General features: G+C 42.6%; 1 protein-coding gene across 2 annotated transcripts in view; it reads right to left on the bottom strand.

Moving 5' to 3' along the window:
• The window catches only part of LOC309568718 (transmembrane protease serine 4-like), an 89,922-nt gene that overhangs the window by 16,731 nt on the left and 52,792 nt on the right, over positions 1 to 20,399 (bottom strand). For both annotated transcript variants that reach the window (XM_082274463.1, XM_082274464.1), the window contains 4 exons: positions 11,876 to 11,974; positions 9,641 to 9,681; positions 2,200 to 2,362; positions 1,940 to 2,106 (listed from right to left, as the gene is read on the bottom strand). In XM_082274463.1, the coding sequence (XP_082130589.1) occupies positions 1,940 to 2,106; positions 2,200 to 2,362; positions 9,641 to 9,681; positions 11,876 to 11,974 (470 nt within the window). The remainder of the gene's footprint in view (positions 1 to 1,939; positions 2,107 to 2,199; positions 2,363 to 9,640; positions 9,682 to 11,875; positions 11,975 to 20,399) is intronic.

Genomic DNA, 20,399 nt, shown 5'->3' with positions numbered 1-20,399 from the left:
AACTTAAATAAGAAATTATAAAAACAAAAAAGAAAAAATGAATACAGTCCCAACATCCCATACGTGTCCCCCACTTCCACAGGAAAGGTGCACACTTGCTGCTTCAAATCTTCTCAGTCCACAATTTAATAACATCATGCTTTCCACCACATGATAATATAATCTGCTCACTTTATGGATTTGCACCCCTAGATCAATTTTAAGGTCAAATCAAAGCATGTGTCTCTTAACCGGTTGCCGACCGCCGCACGACTATATACTGCGGCGGTCAGCCCCGGCCAGGCAGAGTGACGTATCGGTACGTCACTCGCCTGTCACTGACTTGCGAGCCTATCGCGGGCGGGCGCCCGCCGCGGCTCGTTCACAGGCAAGTCAGTGCGTGTGACCGGCGGACTCGATGTCCGCCAGTCACACTGCGATCGCTCCTGTGAAGGGAGAAAGACAGAGCAGCTTGTGTAAACAAGCTGCCTGTCAGTTCTCCCTGTGTAAAAGTTTTACACCAATAGGAATGTCCCTACACAGTTAGAATCACGCCCCTAGGACACACTTAACCCCTCCCTGTCCAATAAAGTTAACCCCTTCCCTGCCAGTGTCATTTTTGCAGTAACAGTGCATATGTATAGCACTGATTACTGCAGTAATGTCACTGGTAACCCCAAAAGTGTCAAAAATGTCAGTCAAGGGTCCGATCTGTCCGCCGCAATGTCGCAGTACCGAAAAAAAAAAAAATCGCAGATCGCCGCCATTACGCGTTAAAAAAAAAAACACCAAAAATGACAAAAATCTTTCCCTTTGTTAGTAAACGCGATAACTTTTGCGCAAACCAATCAAAATACGCTTTTTGCGATTTTTTTTTACCAAACATAGGTAGCATAAAACAAATTGGCCGAAAAATGTTAAAAAATTTTGATTTTTACTTTTTTTTTTGGGGAATTTCATATAAAAAAATGTGAAAAATATTGTTATTTTTGCAAAATTTACGCTCTTTTTTTGTTTATAGCGCGTGATCAAAAAATCGCACAGGTGATCAAATACCACCAAAAGAAAGCTCTGTTTGTGGGAAAAAAAGGACGTCAAATTCGTTTAGGTACAGCGTCGCACGACCGCGCAATTGTCCGTTAAAGTCACGCAGTAAAAAATCGCAAAAAAAACCCTGGTCCTTTAGCAGCCAAATCCTCCGGGGCTTAAGTGGTTAAGCAAAAAACAGAAGTGTGTGCCCTTCTGGCTTAAGAGACACACGCTTGATAGGACATCAGAACTGATATAGGCATCAAGTCCATAAGGTGAGCAGATTAAATTGATCATGTGGTGGAGAGCGCGATGGCTGAGAAGATTTGAAGCAGTAATGCCTCGTACACACGTACCAATCGTCGGCCGAACGATCGGCCGTCTTTTGTCCAGGGCTGTCGTGTCTGTTGAAAACTGCAAAAGACTGCACACAAATTTTGTCGGCCAACAACAGCCGACTGCAGAAGTGATGTCATGTGATGGTTAACTTTCCGTGTGTTTTTTCTTTTCTGAGCATGCCCAGTCTTGCAAATCTGCTGATTGTCGGCCGAATTCTGTACTGACCGGCGAACAATCGGCCGTTCTGGTATTGGCCAACAAAAACTTTAATGCCTACACGACAGATGCTTTTCGGCCGAAAGTGCGCTGTCGGCAGCATCATACTAACAAGCCTACAATCGGCCGATCGGTCGTCGGCCGAATATTTACGGCCGACAATCGGTACGTGTGTACGGGGCTTTAGTGTGCACCTTTCCTGTGGAAGTGGGGGACACATATGGGGCGTTTCTTCTCACCCCCCTGTTCTGGAGACAACGCTAAAATGTTTGGATTTCCCATCACTTTGTCTTCATGACAAATGGTGAACACAAACTACAACAAACACTTGAGGGTCTAATTTTTTTCACTCTATCCAAAATTAGAATAGCATTACCTGATAGGCTGAGATCACTCTTTAGCTTAATTAAGGCAAGGTCATTTGGCTTTTGATCTAAAGTGTATGTTGTAGGAACGTAGATCTTGTCCACCTGTGCGCCAAAGAGGTATGCAAGACGTGAATGTCCACACTCAACACGCCATCTATCCACCTGTTGCTGTCCCCTAGGCAGAAAACAGGACTCAGAATAAGAGTAATTCCATCCAACGTGTTACTATGATAAAAATGTTACATATGTATAAGAACAAATCATTTACCTTGGGAAACAATGTGCTGCAGTGAGAATGATCTGTGGGGTAAGTATACTACACCCACATGAATGCTGCCCCATGTACTGAAGGCTACACTGCCATGGAGAGTTTTCTATGGAGGTATCCTGACCACCGACGATTCGCTCCTTTTTATGGTTGAAGCCACAATCTAGATGCCAATTGAATGGGATGGATGAATGGAAGAAAAGAAAAACACATTGTAAAAAATATAGCAAGGGATTTTTGGTCATGTTACAGCACAGTAGAGCTTGAATTACACTTGTGGTTAGGGTAGGTAAAAACACATAGTTGAGCTGTGTTTTTAACCACCCCCAAACTGCTAACCCTAAGCTGCAAATTCTTGATGAACCATCTGCACATTTCTATACACCCTTTCCAGCACACTATGCAATGAAAACCAGGGATTTTTTAGTTTCACACATATTGAAATACATGTTTAGGCTGACCAACTGCGTCAAAGTAATCCCTCTTATGGCCAGTCCTACACAGCTTTCCCGCTGCAAATGCTACGGTGGACACCATACCAACATGGGACAGACAGACACAAGATGGGGGGAGAGTTACTAGGTTCAGGTCTGGTCACTGACCTGCATTGCAACACAAAGACATTGAGCTCGAATCCCAATAGCTTGTACATGTATATAAACCATCAGTTGCTAAAGGGGTTTGACCACATGTTCACACTACAAATTCTGGATGAACCATCTGCACACGGTTAGAAAGGGTGTATAGCAGTGTGCAGAGGGTTCATCCAGAATTAGTAGTGTTAATGTGGTCACACCCCTTTGGCACCTAATAGAATATATACTTTTCATGCTATTGGGATTTGAGCACAGGTATGTCTTGTTTTTGTTGCAATGCAGGTCAGTGACCAGACCTGAACCTAGTAGCGCTCCTCCACCTTGTGTCTGTCTGCCCCATTTTGGCATTGAGTCCGCTGTAGCATTTGCAGTGGCTAAGCTGCAAAGTTATACACATGCTTCAACCATGATCCCTGCTGTTGCTTCCAGCGGGCGGTGATCCATTCAAAAGAATGAGGCCGTGTTGCAACCATGCTGCAAGACATCTTGACAGATCAACTTGTCTAGTGACTGCATCTGGAGCCCTGAATGCACATTTTGACCAACTCCTATGGCAAAGACCCTTGATTTTAGGCTCTTGGAGCACTCAATAGGCAAGCTGAAATAATGAGCAGATTTACAAATAAATGAGTGAACAATTCTAGTTTGTTCACTCTGTTGCCAGTCAAGCCCCGATGAACGGGGGCACCTAGACCCCTGCAACACACATAGTTGCCAACATTTGAAAAAAAATTCCAGGGACACTTTGCAGCACAGCTATCAATTACTTACCACACCCACTTCCCTGAAGCTCCACCCGCTCTGCATAATTAATCTCCGCCTACTTATCAGATTATAGGGTCTACTTCATAAAGAGAGAATTACAGGAATTTGAAAAGGGAATTGAAAACTTGAGGCCAAAGTAGCAGAGTTGGTAATATTCTCCCATTCAGCTGCACTACTTCTGCCTAAAGTTTAAAATTCTCATCACAATTCCCTGCAATTCTAAAGGGTCAGCTTGTCGGAAGGTGCTCTGCATCCCCCTGCTGGCGGATTTCGGAAAGTGCACCATGCTGACACCCTGCCTCCAGTGACATGTTAAATTTGCGACAGGCGGGAAGAGTGAGCGGGCACCAAGAGAGAGACCACCTGCTGCCAGAACTACAACACATAGCTGGGGTGAGAGCGACACTGTGTGGAACTGATTAACAGGGACAATGTAAATTACCCGGGACAGGCTCCTATTTGCCGGGATTGTCCCGGAAAAAACGGGACAGTTGGCAGGTATGAACACATTGGCTACTTTTTGAATTGTACCACTGATCTTCAGTTATATAAAGTTGTATCTGGGCCTCTTAGCAGTGGTGGGGTGCTTCAATTTCAACTCTTTGTACACCACACTACAAGGTCAAGGATATACTGTAGCTGTGCTATTGGCAGAGGTAATTGGATTAAGGTGCATAACTACAACCTCATGGGCCCCAAAGCAAAAGGTTGATGGTACCCCTAGCGATCTCTCTCCCTGACACCTGGCAATCTCAATTGGGATGATAGTGTAAACTATTAGGGATCAGTGGATAAAAGTTGCCAGAGAAGAGCAGCAATGTAGATATTCACTTTTAAAGCGGAGTTCCGGGCACAGATCTCATTTTTTGCTGAACATACCCCCGGGACAGTCAGGGCTAGCACATTCCACAATGGCTAGCCTCTGATCTGTCCTGGTTCGCACTTACCTGCAAGAAGAAATACTTACTTTGAAAATTTCTTCCACAGCGTTTCCATCTCTCTTGTGGGCAGCTGAAGCCGGCGCGGTCCTCTTCGGTGTCTTCTTCCGCATCTTCTTCTCCCAGAATGCGCCGCACCGGCCCCTCTCGTCACTTCCGGTGCGGCGCCGCATTCCTAAACAGCTTCTGGGCATGCCCAGAAGCTGTTTAGCAGGGGAATGCGGCGTCGCCCGGAAGTGACGTGCGGGGCCGGTGCCGTCGCATTGATTCCTGGGAGCGATGACGTTCAGCTCCCAGGAATCATCGCGAGGCAGGAAGTGACGGGGTGAGCCGCGGCGCTGGAGGAGGAAGTACCCTGAGGTGAGTATTTACGATCTTCGATTACAAGGTGAGTGTACAAAAAAAAAAAAAATAACTATCCAATTCCTTTTCAGGTTATGTGTAGCTAGCGGAGGGGCACAAAAAAAAAATACCGATTTTGTGCCCGGAACTCCGCTTTAAGCTAGCTACTCCATAGTGAACCAGAATTTTTCAACATTAACTAATCTTTGTTGGAATATGACTTACGGCTTTGGTGTGAATTCTAAGCCCTTGCTCCCATTTTACCACCACAACCAATGGTTCTCATACATAATTGTTAACGCTCCTGTGCACAATTACGCTATACACAAACTTCTTTAAACTGTGGCTTTTTCAGAAAATCCAAATCTCAAAATGTCATCACTTTTTAGCTGAGAAGACGCACTGGGATTTTCAGCCTCATTACACCTGTGTCAGGCATCCAGGGCCATACACCACTCTACTGCGCTTAGAGGTGGGCCCCCCCCCCCCCCAAAAAAAAATCTCGCTTTTAGTCTTGGCAAATCCGGATACCTGCTGCCCTCTCAAGACTGGGGATGTCTGGAGAGACTGGAATCAAAAAAGAAACAGAGGGCGCATGGGCCTAGTGCAATTATAATCAGTCAAATTGGATTTATTGAATAAATTAGTTATACTCACAAACCTATGCTAGACAAAAGGCACATCGACTGAATATAGCTGCAAACACCAGAGTCTCGCATAACAGATGCAACGTCCTGAAATAGACAGCCTTCCTTCTTCCTCAGAGCCAATTAGGCTGATCTGAACCTTTAATTTATACAACCAAAAAGTAGTACAAAGAGGGTGTGGTCCAATACTGACCTCTCATTAGTGGGGTCAGCCAGTTTGAGGACATTGCATCTGTTATGCGAGACTCTGGTGGTTACAGCTAGATTCAGTCGATGTACCTTTGTCTAGCATAGGTTTGGGAGTTTAACTAGTTAAATATTCAATAAAGCCGATTTTACTGAGGATAATGCACTAGGCCGGTGTGCCCTCTGTTTATTTCTTGATACAGGGCCATACTCCTAAAAATACACTGAACGTTTTCGGTCAGTTACCAGATACAGCCAAACTGCTGCTACTGAACAGTGTATTCTGCCAGTGGCAGGTGCCACTGTCACAATACAATGTACCAGCTGGGCTGGGGCGATTCTTATATCTAGCTCATTTGTGTGGATGGCAAAATCTGTTGGATTTTTTTTATGTTTCAATATTTTTTATTGCTTTGAAAGCAAAAAAAAAAAAAAGCACAAAGTAGTACAAACCTATAATGAAGACATTGTTCTTAATAAGGCACCGTACAACATGAGTCGCATGTGTAAAAACGTCATACAGCATCTGGTTATGCAAATTGTAGGAAATACAAAGTTCCACAGCCCCCTAGCGTTATATACGGTCCTTTCACTTGAATGGGACATAAACTGTGTTTTTTGAGAACATCACTATAAAGTAAGCGAGAAAGAGTGTTCTGGCATTTGTATATAAAGAACCCCCCCCATAATGAATGGGAGATTACAGCCCTGAATTCCAGTTGTGTAACTGCTCCTCATAAACAATCGCCAAAGCAAAAAACTCAAGTAGAAAAAGATAGGGAAAGATAAAAAGGGGGGAAAAAATAAAAAAAATAAATAAAAAAAAGGGGAGGGGGAGGGAGAAAGAGTAGAAAAGGTGTGTCCCCATTGGTAGACCCTCCTCCAGGTCCGGGCCTCAAGTCAAGCCATCCTCACAGTATCAGTCTTACATTGCAAATAAATATAGATGCCAAGGTCCCCCGATCGTCTCAAATTTTGTTTGTTTATCTAAAAGGCTGCTGGCTAATTTCTCATGGATCATAATCCACAAGAGTATTTTTATGGGCAGTTAATTGAACCACTGAGCTCTTCCACGCCTTGGCAATTGTAATTTTCAGAAACAAAAAAAAATTAGGGTCTGGGTGTGCTTGGGTACATCTGCGACAGGCTCATTTAGGAGCACCACCCTGGCACTTAGTTAAACTGACATTGGTCACAGTGTGGATAAGCGTGAATAATCTGATCCAGAACCACCAGATTGTGGGGCAGGTTCACCATGTATAATACATGGTGCCCTCTTGTCCACATTCCCAAAAGCAAAGAGGGGATACACTGGGGTAAATCTTTGTGAGTCTGGAGGAGACCAGGTACCACCTGGAGAGGACCTTATAATTTGCCTCAACCAAAGTCTTTATGTATTCTTTCCATCCACCTAGTCCAATCTTCTGCTGGCATTTCCAAACCCAGATCTGGTTCCCACACCAGTTAGTAGATCAATTTCATGGTGGGTATCAGGAAAAATCTGTAGAACGTTAAAATGCCACCCCTGGAGCCAGAGTCCTATAGACATCTTGATTCAAATAGTGTACATTTAGGGAGGTCATCCATGTGACTTTTGAGGCTAGGGACATAATAAAGTATTTGATGTAAGTGAAACACATCCGAGGGTGGCAGCTCAAAGGTTTGAAGAAAATAATTTGCATGTCTTTCTCCTTTATTGTTCAAAATGTGATGACATTTAGTATAATCCCTTATTGGTGCACCATAAGAACAGTTGCTGGTTTAATCCTGGGATTATTAAAGTTGGGAGCAACTGGTATAGGATTAGATTTAAGCGGGTATAAATTGTATGTCATGTCCCAGATTTGAAGGGAATGGGAGAGGGTAGGGCACCGTATTGCTCTGCAGCGTTTAGAATGGAGCCACATGAGGAGCCCAATGGTTTGGGGAGGACTCTGCTTGTGATTCTATCCTCACCCAATCTGGTTTGTAAGAAGACAAAGAAGAAGAATGTGTTGCCTTTTTTTCCGTTCAGTCCACTGGCAGTGTATTGCCAGCTTAATATCAGAGTGCTGGCCATGATGACTATAGGCTCTAAAGGCAATAAATCAATTCATAGATGAGGGGGAATTAAAGGATATCTGACTAGCAACAGCATGATCCTGCGCATCTGACATCAGTTTTGGAATAGAGACAGTGTACAACCTCCATTGTGGGGCCTCCATGGATCAGACTTGATTGAATTCAAGAACAGGAGAATTTAGAGGTCAGATCAACATCTCAAAATGTTTGAGACCATTCTTAAACCCTTTTTTGTGTGGTAGAAAGAGGCCACTGCCATCAGAGAACACGGTTTCCATGAAACGGTGTACCTGGTCAGCAACAATATTTTGGTAGGTAGTACATGTCAATTAAGTACTTCTGGACCGGGATTTCCCCCTTAAGGACTAGGCCATTTTTTGCGATTCAGCACTACGTTACTTTAACTGACAATTGCGTGATCGTGTGATGCTGTACCCAAATAAAATTGATGTCCTTTTTTCCCCCCCACAAATGGAGCTTTCTTTTGGTGGTATTTAATCTCCTCTTTGATTTTTATTTTTTTGTGCTATAAAACAAAAAAAGAGCGACAATTCAAAAAAAAAAAAAAAATTATTATATATATATATATATATATATATATATATATATATATATATATATATATATATATATATATATATATATATATATATATTTTTTTTTTTCACTTTCCGTTATAGAATATTCCCAATAAAAAAAAAAAATTTAAGAAAATTTTTTTTATTTTAGGCCATTTTGTATTCTGCTACATATTTTTGGTAAAATATCCAAATAAGAGTATATTGATTGGTTTGCGCAAAAGTTATCACATCTACAAACTAGGGGAAAGATTTATGCCGTTTTTATTTATTTATTTATTTTTACTAGTAATGGCGGTGATCAGCGAATTTTAGTGGGACTGCGACATTGCGGCAGACAGATCGGACATCTAATATTTTTGACACTTTTGGTGGGACCAGTGACATTACTACAATAATCAGTGCTAAAAAATATGCACTGCTTCTGTACTTTTGACACTGGCAGGGAAGGGGTTAACACCAGGGGCGATCAAAGGGTTAAATGTGTCCCCAGGGGGTGCTTTTTACTGTGTGGGGGATGGACTTATGGAATGAACACAGGGACCTGTCTTCCTAAATAGAAGGATCACAGGAGCCCTGTGTTCATTGTTGACAGAACAGCGGTCTGTTGTGTTTACAACGGAAGACCGCTGTTCTGTCTCCACAGGGAGCGATCGCGGGTGCCCGGCGGCAGTCACGGCCGCCGGCCCTGCAGGTCAGTTTTTCCTCTGACGAATGGGCGCGCGCCCCCACCAGCGATCCAGTGAATCGACGTACGGGTACGTTGTTTCGCGGGAACCTGCCGACCTGCTGGCAAGTGGTTAACATCTACATAATGAGCAGGACTCAGGGTTTCCTAGCAGAGCATTGCCCAAATCATACTGCCTCAGCCAGCTTGCCCTGCTTCCCATATTGCATCGTGGTGCCTTCTTTTCCTCAGGTAAGTGATGCACAGGCACCTGGACATCCACATTACTAAAAAAAAAAAAAAAAAAAAAAAAAAGAAGAGGCATTATATTAGAACAGGCTACCTTCTTGCATTGCCCCATGGTCCAGTCCTGATGCTCACATACCCATCATGACAGCTCTTGGCTGCAGCCCCATACCCAACTGTGATGCCCATTTTTTCTGCTTTCAACTTCCGGGACACCATGTTTACCTGCTGCCTAATATAACCCACTTGCTGCCCAATATATTCCACTGACTTTTAGATGCCATTGTAATAAGAGAATAAATGTAATTCACTTAACCTGTCAGTGGTCATAAACATTAAGGTCTCAGATGCATATCTAATCCCTTCCCTCCTGTAAAAGTGAGATAGATCGATATGAAGAATGAGAAATACTCACCTATGCACTTCAAAGATATTACACTGCCAGATGCACACGTGCTTTTGGAAGATACAATAAAAATTGAATTAGTCACATTGAACTTTTATTACACCATATACTTTACACCCAATAATAAATCATTGTGACACTGAAAGTAGCTCAATCCAACCAATTTGCAGTATAAATTACTGTATGTTACTTTCATCCTGGTACAACCGATTAATACTAGTGGTTATCCTGTGGCTGTATTATTCAAATCATTTTTATCGTCTTCATGCCAGGGACCAACTGGCAACAGAGAGGATTTGTTTTTTATATATAAATAAAAGTTCACTGCACCAGAAATTCTCTACTTACTACTACTTACTGTAAATTATATTGTGTTAAACGTTTTCAGAACATCTTTATGTATTGGTGTGAAAACAAAAATAAAATAGTCCGTCATTTTCCTATGACAATCTGGCTATGAAAATTATGATTTCATAAGTGGTTGTGCCTGATCTTTCTATTAAAGTACTTCTGTATATTCAGATCTGGTTCCGTATTGGGTGCAATGTGTGCTCGGTACATGGGCTCCAAGGGGCATAGGGCCCACTGTTCGCACACAGTCCACAACAAGTGTTGGGAAATGCTGTCAGTAGGATCAATTTTGCGTCTGTGCTGCAGCCAGGCGTGGCATTGTAAGATCAACTTCAGCACTTTTACTTTAATGATGCAATTTATAATGTGTATGAGGGCTCTGATGTATTTGGTGTACTTTGATTTTTAGGTGCAAGGTCAACTTTAAACAAAGGTTTCCTTAAAGGGTCTATGTAGACTGCCACTGCTGATTTGCCTGGATTAAAGAGCACAGAAGATAGATACTCCCCTCTCCTGCTTCCAGGCAAATCAGCAGTGGCCATCTACATAGAACCTTTAAGGAAACCTTTGTTTAAAGTTGACCTTGCACTAACAATCAAGGTACACCAAATACATCAGAGCCCCCATACACATAATAAATTGCATCATTAAAGTGCTGAAGTTCATTTTACAGTGCCAAGCCTGGCTGCAGCACAGATGCAAAACGATCCTACTGACAGCGTTTTCCCAACACTTGTTGTGGACTGTGTGCGAACAGTGGGCCCCATGTCCCTTGGAGCCCATGTACCGAGCACACATTGTACCCAATACGGAACCACATCTGAATATACATAAGTATTGTACTGTATGTACAGAAGATCAGGCGTTAGGGATGTAGGGGCCAGTAGATAAACACAGAGCAGCAGGGACCAGGAATCCTAGATCTTTTTTATGCTATCCATAACCTTTAATTTATTTTTTCTAAATTACCAAGCCATTTAAAAAAAAAAAATTTAGGGGCCCATTTAGAAAAAAAAAAAAAATGTTAATGCATTTCCCATGATTGTCAGCGCCATCTAGTGGCCATATTGTGATATTTTCATGAAATGCCTCACACATTTGCACAGTGTTTAAAAAATAAAAAAAATAAATAAAACAAACAAACAAACAAGCAAACAAACAAACAAACAAACAAACAAACCCTTAGGCCCCTTTCACACGGGCGTTCCGTATGTCCGCATATCACCCCATCCGTTTGCGGGTGCTATACGGACATAATGATGTCAATGGGATTGCAGATGTCAGCGGATGACCATCCACTGACATCCGATTTGCATCCTTTCAGCTCTGTTCCATTTTTTTTGGAACGGAACAGAACCCCATTTTTCTTCCATTTAAAAATCGGATGTCAACGGTGTCATCCGCAATCACATAGACATACATTATGTCTGTATATCCTCCGCAAACGGATGGGATGATATGCGGACATACGGACCGGATGACACAAGTGTCATCCGTGTCCATAAAAAAAAAGTGCCGCAGCGGACGAAATAAACTGAGCGGCCGTGTGAACGAAGCCTTAGGCCCTTTGCACACAAAGCCATTCAGGAGCAGAGTGTCCCTCCTTGCATTTTAGTGCACCCAGGAGGGACAGGTGCAGCGTCCAGTTCTGCTGCATGTAGCCCATCATAATTATGCCATGATTCAGGCGGATAGGCCTGGATGCTCTGCCAAGTGGCAGCTATGCTCGGGGCCCTGTTTAAATCAGATTCTGCGGGTTTATGGTCATAAAGTTGATGTAAAAGTATAGCTATGAAAACCCCATTTTTAAAATAAGGCTCTAGAAGTCATAAAAACAGATAGGAGATGAGATAAGTAAATTCATTTGGTCTTTGCTGTGATCAGGTTACTTACCCAGAAATAGGAATTGCCTGAATCCCACCGCTATTTAGTTGAACGTTACTAAATTGTCCATTCAGTGTTGCAGCACTCGCACTGGAAAATGTTGGCTTACTAAAAATAGAGGCAGATAAATAAAGTTGTTGCCAATTTATATGCAGTAGATGTTCAAAAACATGTATTGTGCTGACAAGCATTAAATAATGTACATAAAGACAAATAAATTGCATTTTATTAGATTTTACAGGACTGTATTTACCAGAACGGCACTTGGCATGGTTACGACGGGCAGTACCAAGCTTCAAAATTTACAGATTTGGGATCACTCTTTTCTTATTTTGTTTCCCATGTGTCCATCTTTGGATATTAGATAATTCAGCAAGAGAAACGTTAGGGGAAGGGGGTGCAGATGATGTTTAGAGTCAGAAGGCTCTTTATAGTTATATATATACACACACACAATCTTTTAATATAAGAACCCCCCCCCCCCCCCCAAGAAAAAAAAAAAAAAAAGCTTGGCTGGAGTTGGGCTTTTTGAGCATTATATTTTTTCTATTCTTTGGGAGTCAGGTATACATTGAAAAAACTATTTTTGGATTGTAGTCTGGGATTTGACCAGTAGATGGCATTAAGCTACTATAGTAACCTATTTTATTGTCTTTAGTACAATCTTTTTTTGAACCTTCATGATTTTAGGTTTTTTTGGCTTAGATGTGGAGTTGCTATGAATGTAAACCATAACAATAACAATACCAGCTAGACAAACACTATTTTAGATTTTATAATACAGGTGTTGCTTTCAAGTAAAAATGTGCCCTTTTTACTCTTACCTCTAACAAATCTGTATTTCCGGCCTGGCTTTCTTAAAGGAGTTGTAAAGTCCCAAGGTTTTTAACCTTAAGGACCTGTTCACACCTTAGCATTTTTCAGCTTGTGAAACGCTTATCTCTGAAGTCTCAAAACACCCAAAAAGCAAAGTCCAATACATTTCGATGGCCCCTGTTCACATATGAGCTTTTTTTCGTCTGAAGCAAAACGCCTGAATCTCAAAAAGTACATGAGCTTCTTTTTTGACAGATTACAGGTGTTTTTGTTCGATGTTAATGCCTGCCTCCAAACACCTGCAAAGAATGCCTGAAAAAACGCCTGAAAAATGCCCTAAAAAATGCCTAAACAATGCCCAAACGCACGCCTGAAAATGATACACTCAGGTGTGAATGAAGCCTAATGCAATATAGTTCATATTCCGATCGCACACCTTCCTGGTTTGTTGGCACTTGTGTACTGGGTGCTGAAGCGATCACCAGCTGGCCACTGGATCGGTTACAAGTAGATACATATTCGCCAGCACACCAAGGATCTTGCAAAAGCAGTCCAAAAAAACTTTATTCCAGAAAAAATCACATCAAAAAAATAGTGCAACGTTTCTGAGCCGCGCAGGACCCCTTTGCGAGTTCCTGCGCGGCTCCGAAACGTTGCACTATTTTTTGAGCCTAATGCATTCTACGCATGAAGGTGGAAAACCTCCTTGGTTGCAGCTGCCCCCCAGATCCCCAGTTATTCTTTCCTGAACCCAAATGTTCCAGCGATGAGCATGAGCCCAGCAGCTCCAGCCATTGTCTTGAGTCTTCATTGGATAGATTGATAGAAGCAGGAGCCATTGGCTCCTTCTGCTGTCAATCAAATCCAGTGACACGAGAGCGGGGGGCCGAGTCCTGCTGTCTGTGTCAATGGACGCAGCAGTGGGACTCAAGAGCGTGCCTGCATGGGTGCCTCCATGGAATGCGGCTCTCCGTGGGGGCACCCAATGAAGAGGAGGAGCCAGAAGTGACACCGGGGCACCCCTGAACAGGAGGATCAGGGCTGCTCTGTGCAAAACCCTTGCACAGAACAGGTGAGTATGACGTTTGTTTATTTAAAACAACAAAAAAACACAAAATAATGGAACCTTACAATCACGTTAAGCCTAGTACACACCACTAGTTTATTTCGGTTCAACCCGGCGGGTTAGTAGTACAGTGATCCCCCCTTGCTGTTCTTTTGTGTTCTGACAGGGGGGGGGGGGACAGCCCCCCCCCCGCCACTAGAACACTCAGCCATTGGCTGAGAGTGCTGGTCGGCTTCAGTTGGACTGGCTGCCATATTGAACTGACTGATGTCGCCCAACATTTGGCCCGTGTGTACTAGACTTTAGGCTGAGAGGACAGAACTTTGTCCAGTATAAAAGAAGTTAAATATCCATTGCTGACTTCCACCTAAAAGAAATGGCTTTAATGCTTCTGAGTCACAGACCTGAAATCGCTTTGTATATTGCAGGTCAGTGATTCAGAAAGCACTGAAACCAGAGCATCCGAATGACAACCAAACAACTACCATTTTCTGAAGGTGAGGTAATCTACATAATTCTCAAATGACAAATTGCATTTACTTTAAACAGCCTAACCAACTGAACTGGAGTGATGACATATTTGTATCATTATTCAGAATGTGTTAGTCTTATCTCCAACTAGTATCTCATGCACGTTTCTGCTGCTCATGGGCCAAGAAAGGGCAAAGGGCCCACATAAAGGTTTATCAGGGACCCAAATCTTGCCTCTCAAATAGTATTGGCACCCAGCCAGCAATCCAAGGGCTAGGCATGACCCAATATAATTACTAGCACATTATAGGACAATAAATTCCTTGCATCTTTTTGGAACACCAGAGGATATTAATAGATGTTCTGCCTTTGCCATCTGCTCCACCCCTTTCAGCAATCTTTGATCTTAGTAATGCGTTAATAAGCAAAAATTATATATTTTATTCAGCGCAGTTCAATAAATCTCAATAAAATTAAGTGAAATTATGTGGATTGCTGCCAGTACTCAACAAGTGTTCTCACCTCACTCACAATACAAATATAGAAGGAGTACAGTGCTATCCTCTCTTTCAAAATCATGATCTATGTGCACAAAATTTGCTACATATGTATAAACATATATTAACTGTGTCAAAATGTAACTTAATCACAACACACCCCAAGTGAAAGATATTCATATATCTATCTATCTATATACACACACACACACACACACACACACACATATACACACACACACATATACATACATATACACACATATACAGTGCCTTGCAAAAGTATTCGGCCCCCTTGAACTTTTCGACCTTTTGCCACATTTCAGGCTTCATCAGGAATCAACAAGTGGGACACAATCAAGAAGTGGAATGAAATTTATTGGATATTTCAAACTTTGTTAACAAATAAAAAACTGAAAAATTGGGCGTGCAAAATTATTCAGCCCCCTTTACTTTCAGTGCAGCAAACTCTCCCCAGAAGTTCAGTGAGGATCTCTGAATGATCCAATGTTGACCTAAATGACTAATGATGATAAATAGAATCCACCTGTGTGTAATCAAGTCTCCGTATAAATGCACCTATAATGCACAATAATATTGAAATGAAAGGAATATCAGACCACTGCAAATCTACGAAGACCTGGCCTTCCCTCTAAACCTTCAGCTCATACAAGGAGAAGACTGATCAGAGATGCAGCCAAGAGGCCCATGATCACTCTGGATGAACTGCAGAGATCTACAGCTGAGGTGGGAGACTCTGTCCATAGGACAACAATCAGTCGTATACTGCGCAGATCTGGCCTTTATGGAAGAGTGGCAAGAAGAAAGCCATTTTTTAAAGATATCCATAAAAAGTGTCGCTTAAAGTTTGCCACAAGCCACCTGGGAGACACACCAAACATGTGGAAGAAGGTGCTCTGGTCAGATGAAACCAAAATCAAACTTTTTGGCAACAATGCAAAACGTTATGTATGGCATAAAAGCAACACAGCTCATCAGCCTGAACACACCATCCCCACTGTCAAAGCATCATGGTTTGGACCTGCTTTTTTTCAGCAGGGACAGGAAAGATGGTTAAAATTGATAGGAAGATGGATGGAGCCAAATACAGGACCATTCTGGAAGAAAACCTGATGGAGTCTGCAAAAGACCTGAGACTGGGACGGAGATTTGTCTTCCAACAAGACAATGATCCAAAACATAAAGCAAAATCTACAATGGAATGGTTCACAAACAAACATATCCAGGTGTTAGAATGGCCAAGTCAAAGTCCAGACCTGAATCCAATCGAGAATCTGTGGAAAGAACTGAAAACTGCTGTTCACAAACGCTCTCCATCCAACCTCACTGAGCTTGAGCTGTTTTGCAAGGAGGAATGGGCAAAAATTACAGTCTCTCGATGTGCAAAACTGATAGAGACATACCGCAAGCGACTTACAGCTGTAATCACAGCAAAAGGAGGCGCTACAAAGTATTAACTTAAGGGGGCTGAATAATTTTGCACGCCCAATTTTTCAATTTTTTATTTGTTAAAAAAAGTTTGAAATATCCAATAAATTTCGTTCCACTTCCTGATTGTGTCCCACTTGTTGATTCTTCACAAAAAATGACAGTTTTATATCTTTATGTTTGAAGCCTGAAATGTGGCAAAAAGGTCGAAAAGTTCAAGGGGGCCGAATACTTTCGCAAGGCACTATATATACATATACACACACATTATATATATATATATATATATATATATATATATATATATATATATATATATATACACACACACACATATACATATACACACACACATATATATATATATATATATATATATATATATATATATATATATATATATATTATATATACACACATATACACATACATACATATATATGTATATACATACATACATATGTATATACATACATACATACATATATATGTATATACATATATATTATACACAATGTGTCATCAGAAAATCGACTGGCATAAAAAAAAAGTCCAAAAAACAATAACAATCGATCCGTCCCAAACAAACAAATAATCTTACAACTTCTGTGTGTGACCGTCAAAATAATGGGTGCTAAAAGAAATCCACCAGCGGTATTCAACACCTCACCTCCATCTTTAACTCCTGTTTTACCAGGAAGTCAAAGTGTGCTGTTCCCCTTCGGGGAAAAGCAAGCTCAGTGTGGATGGATGGATGTCCCTGGATCGACGAATTCTATATTATTATTATTATTAATGTGTTAATGCCACCCTAAATGGCTCATTTACACCATGTCGATCGAGCAGCATTGATCAATGCAGGTTCAACACAAAATCTAGATCTGCTATTGCTAGATCACTTCAGATATCCACTGCTCAAAAAAAAAGAAAGAAAAAAACACATCAGATCATAATGGGGAAAAAAGATCATGCTGGATATCTATACTAATATGGACTGGGTAATGTGTTCGGAACAAAGGATTCCACATTGTTTGATGGAAATGAAAATTATCAACCTACAGAGGGCTGAATTCAAAGACACCCTGAAAATCAAAAATTTAAATAATGATGCAGCAAGCAAATCCATTTTACTGAAATTTCATTGCAGCAACGCAAAAAAAAAAAAAAAAAAAAAAAAAGATACTCAGTAATTTATATGGCCCCCACTTGCTTGTATGCATGCCTGACAATGGCTGGGCATTCTCCTAATGAGGCGAAGGATGGTGTCCTGGGGTATTTCCTCTCAGATCTGGACCAGGGCATCACTGAGCTCCTGAACAGACTTAAGTGCAACCTGGCGGCGTCGGATGGACTGAAACATAATGTCCCAGAGGTGTTCTATTGGATTTAGGTCAGGTGAGCGTGGGGGCCATTCAATGGTTATCAATTCCTCTTCCTCCAGGAACTGGCTGCATACTCTCGACACATGAGGCCAGGCATGGACCAGCATAGGGTCTGACAATGGGTCCAAGGTTTTCATTCCAATACCTAATGGCAGTCAGGGTGCCATTGTCTAACCTATAGAGGTCTGTGCGTCCCGCTATGGATATGCCTCCCCAGACCATCATTGGCCCACCACCAAACTGGTTATGCTGAACGATGGCACAGGCATGTGTGACCCTGTCACATGTGCACAGGGTGAACCCCCACGAAGTCCGTTTCTGATTGATTTCTGTTTAGTCAGACATTCATATGGCCTACTGGAGGTCATTTTGTTGGGCTCTGGCAGTGCTCATCCTATTCTTCTTTGCACAAAGGAGCAGGTACTGGTCCTGCTGATGGGTTAAGGACTTTCCACTGCCCTGTCCAGCTCTCCTAGAGTAACTGCCTGTCTCCTGGAATCTCCTCCATGCTCTTGAGACTGTTCTGGGAGACACAGCAAGCCTTCTGGCAATGGCACGTATTGATGTGCCATCCTAGGAGGAGTTGGACTACCTGTGCAACCTTTATAGGGTCCAGGTATCGTCTCGTGCTACCAGTAGCAACACTGACCCTAGCCAAATGCAAAAGTAGTGAAAAACAGCTAGAAAAAGAGGAGTAGGGAAAAAAGGTCTGAGGCCTACATGCGATCAGCTGTGCGGTGCGAGTTTAGCCATACAGTTTGTATGGCTAAATTCGCATCGCACCCGGAGCAAACACGCACAGGAGGCATTTTTGCAGCCGCATCAGGATCGGATCGCACAGCGGTTCACACTTGTGCGATCCGCTCCTGTGCGAACTGCACGATCGCACTGCGATATGCGATCAAACTGGGGGTGTCGTTAAGATTACATTGACACCCCCAGCGGATCGCATATGGCAGTGTGAACTGCCGGGGGTGCGTGTGCGATGCGGGAACAGGCTGCGAATTCGCAGCCTTCCCGCATCGCATAAATGTGAACCGAGCCTCAAACCATTCCTGTTTTGGAGGTTGTCTCATTGTTGCCCATCCAGTCCACCTGTTCATTTTATTAACACCAAAGCAGCTGAAACTGATTAACAACCCCTCTGCTACTTAACTGGCCAGAGCAATATTCCAGGAGTTAAATTGACTTGATGCTTTACTCTAAATAAAAAGTGTTCCTTGTGTTTTTGAGCAGTGTATATAAACAATAAAAATACGTGCCTTAACTGTATAAAATCTAGTAATACATTGTCTTACACTGCTCTGCACAGGATTTGTTGCTCTCCCATTTTTAGGCACTGCTGAATTTGTAGTGGCTGATCTGCTGACTGCCTTAACCTCCCTGGCTGTATGATTATGTCCAGATTTCTGTGCTAAAAGCGGTACATTTTGCATGGAAATATATTGTTTTACATTTTAAAACTCACCTTCCCCTGCGATCCCCCACTGTCCTCCCGCTGTGTGCTCGGCCGATGCCGGCACCTGTCTTCCGGTTCCCTTCCCTGCGAGCGTTGCGACGCAGGGGGGTGGAACCGGCGGCAATTTAAAGAATGTAAATACACAAATGACATGATACAAAGCTGTGATCCTAACAGATTACACTGTATCATGACATTTCACCACAGGATTGCACCTGGTGACTTTTCCAGTGCTTTGTGCCTGGAAAATTGAGAACGACCATGGCATCCAAAAAGCATTCTTTTTCCGCAAAAGCTTTTACACGAACTGGAATACAGCAACAGCGAAACTAAGTTACTTGAAGAACTGAGTGATAGCGATTTGTGGGAAAATTCGTCATCAGGTACGGAAAGGGACAGCAGCGACGATTCTGATGTCTCTTTCTGGCACATAGCTCTGTTGGAAATTCTGAAGAATCATTTGATATACTTCCCAAATTCCACAAGCTATGTGCCAGGAAGAGACATAGAATCGCCGCTGTCGTCACTTTCCGTACCGGATGACGAATTTTCCCACGAATCGCTATCGCTCAGTTCTTCAAGTAACTCCGTTTCGCTGTTGCCGTTTTCCAGTTCATCTAAAAGCGCTTTTGCGCAAAAAAACGCTTTTTGGACGCCATGTCGTTCAAAAATTTCCAGGCACAAAGCACTGAAAAAGCACAGGCAGGGCACTGGAAAAGTCACCAGGTGCAATCCTGTGGTGAAATGGCATGATACAGTGTAATCCGTTATCATCACAGCTTTGTATCATGTCATTTAGTGTATTTATATTTTTGAAATTGCCGCTGGTTCCACCCCCCTGCGTCGCAACGCTCGCAGGGAAGGGAACCGGAAGGCAAGTGCCGGCAATCGGCCATGCACAGAGCGGGTAGAGAGTGTGAGGATGCCGGTGAGGATGGCGGGGGAATCGCAGGGAAGGCGAGTAACATTCTGGGGTAACCCCGAGTGTGGCTCGGGGTTACCGCTTTTGATACTGAAAGTTAACCCCGAGCCACACTCGGGAATACCGCCAGGGAGGTTAAGGCAGAATTCAACCCTCCCCTCCTTTACAGACAAGGACGCTGCTTCTGTTTAAACTGCAACATCCATGGTGCTGCACATGTGATCAGTTAGGATACCAGCCATTTGATGCTTTGAGAGTTTGGTTGAGGACACAAGCAAATGTGACAGTTTGCTATTCTGACAGAACAAAGCAAATGTGACAGTTTGCTATTCTGACAGAACACTGTAATTGCTAACAAGTCAGATTAGCTAACGGAAGGGACATTCCGCCAGCTGCGCATGCGTTCCACTGATACCAGGTTTGTTAATCTGACAGAACACCTGCAGTCAGAAGGCAGCAGTAGACCTCTTA

The sequence above is a fragment of the Pelophylax lessonae genome, assembly GCF_965119305.1.
Source record: "Pelophylax lessonae genome assembly, chromosome: 12".
NCBI lineage: Eukaryota > Metazoa > Chordata > Amphibia > Anura > Ranidae > Pelophylax > Pelophylax lessonae.
This window is presented reverse-complemented; position numbering and strand designations above follow the sequence as displayed.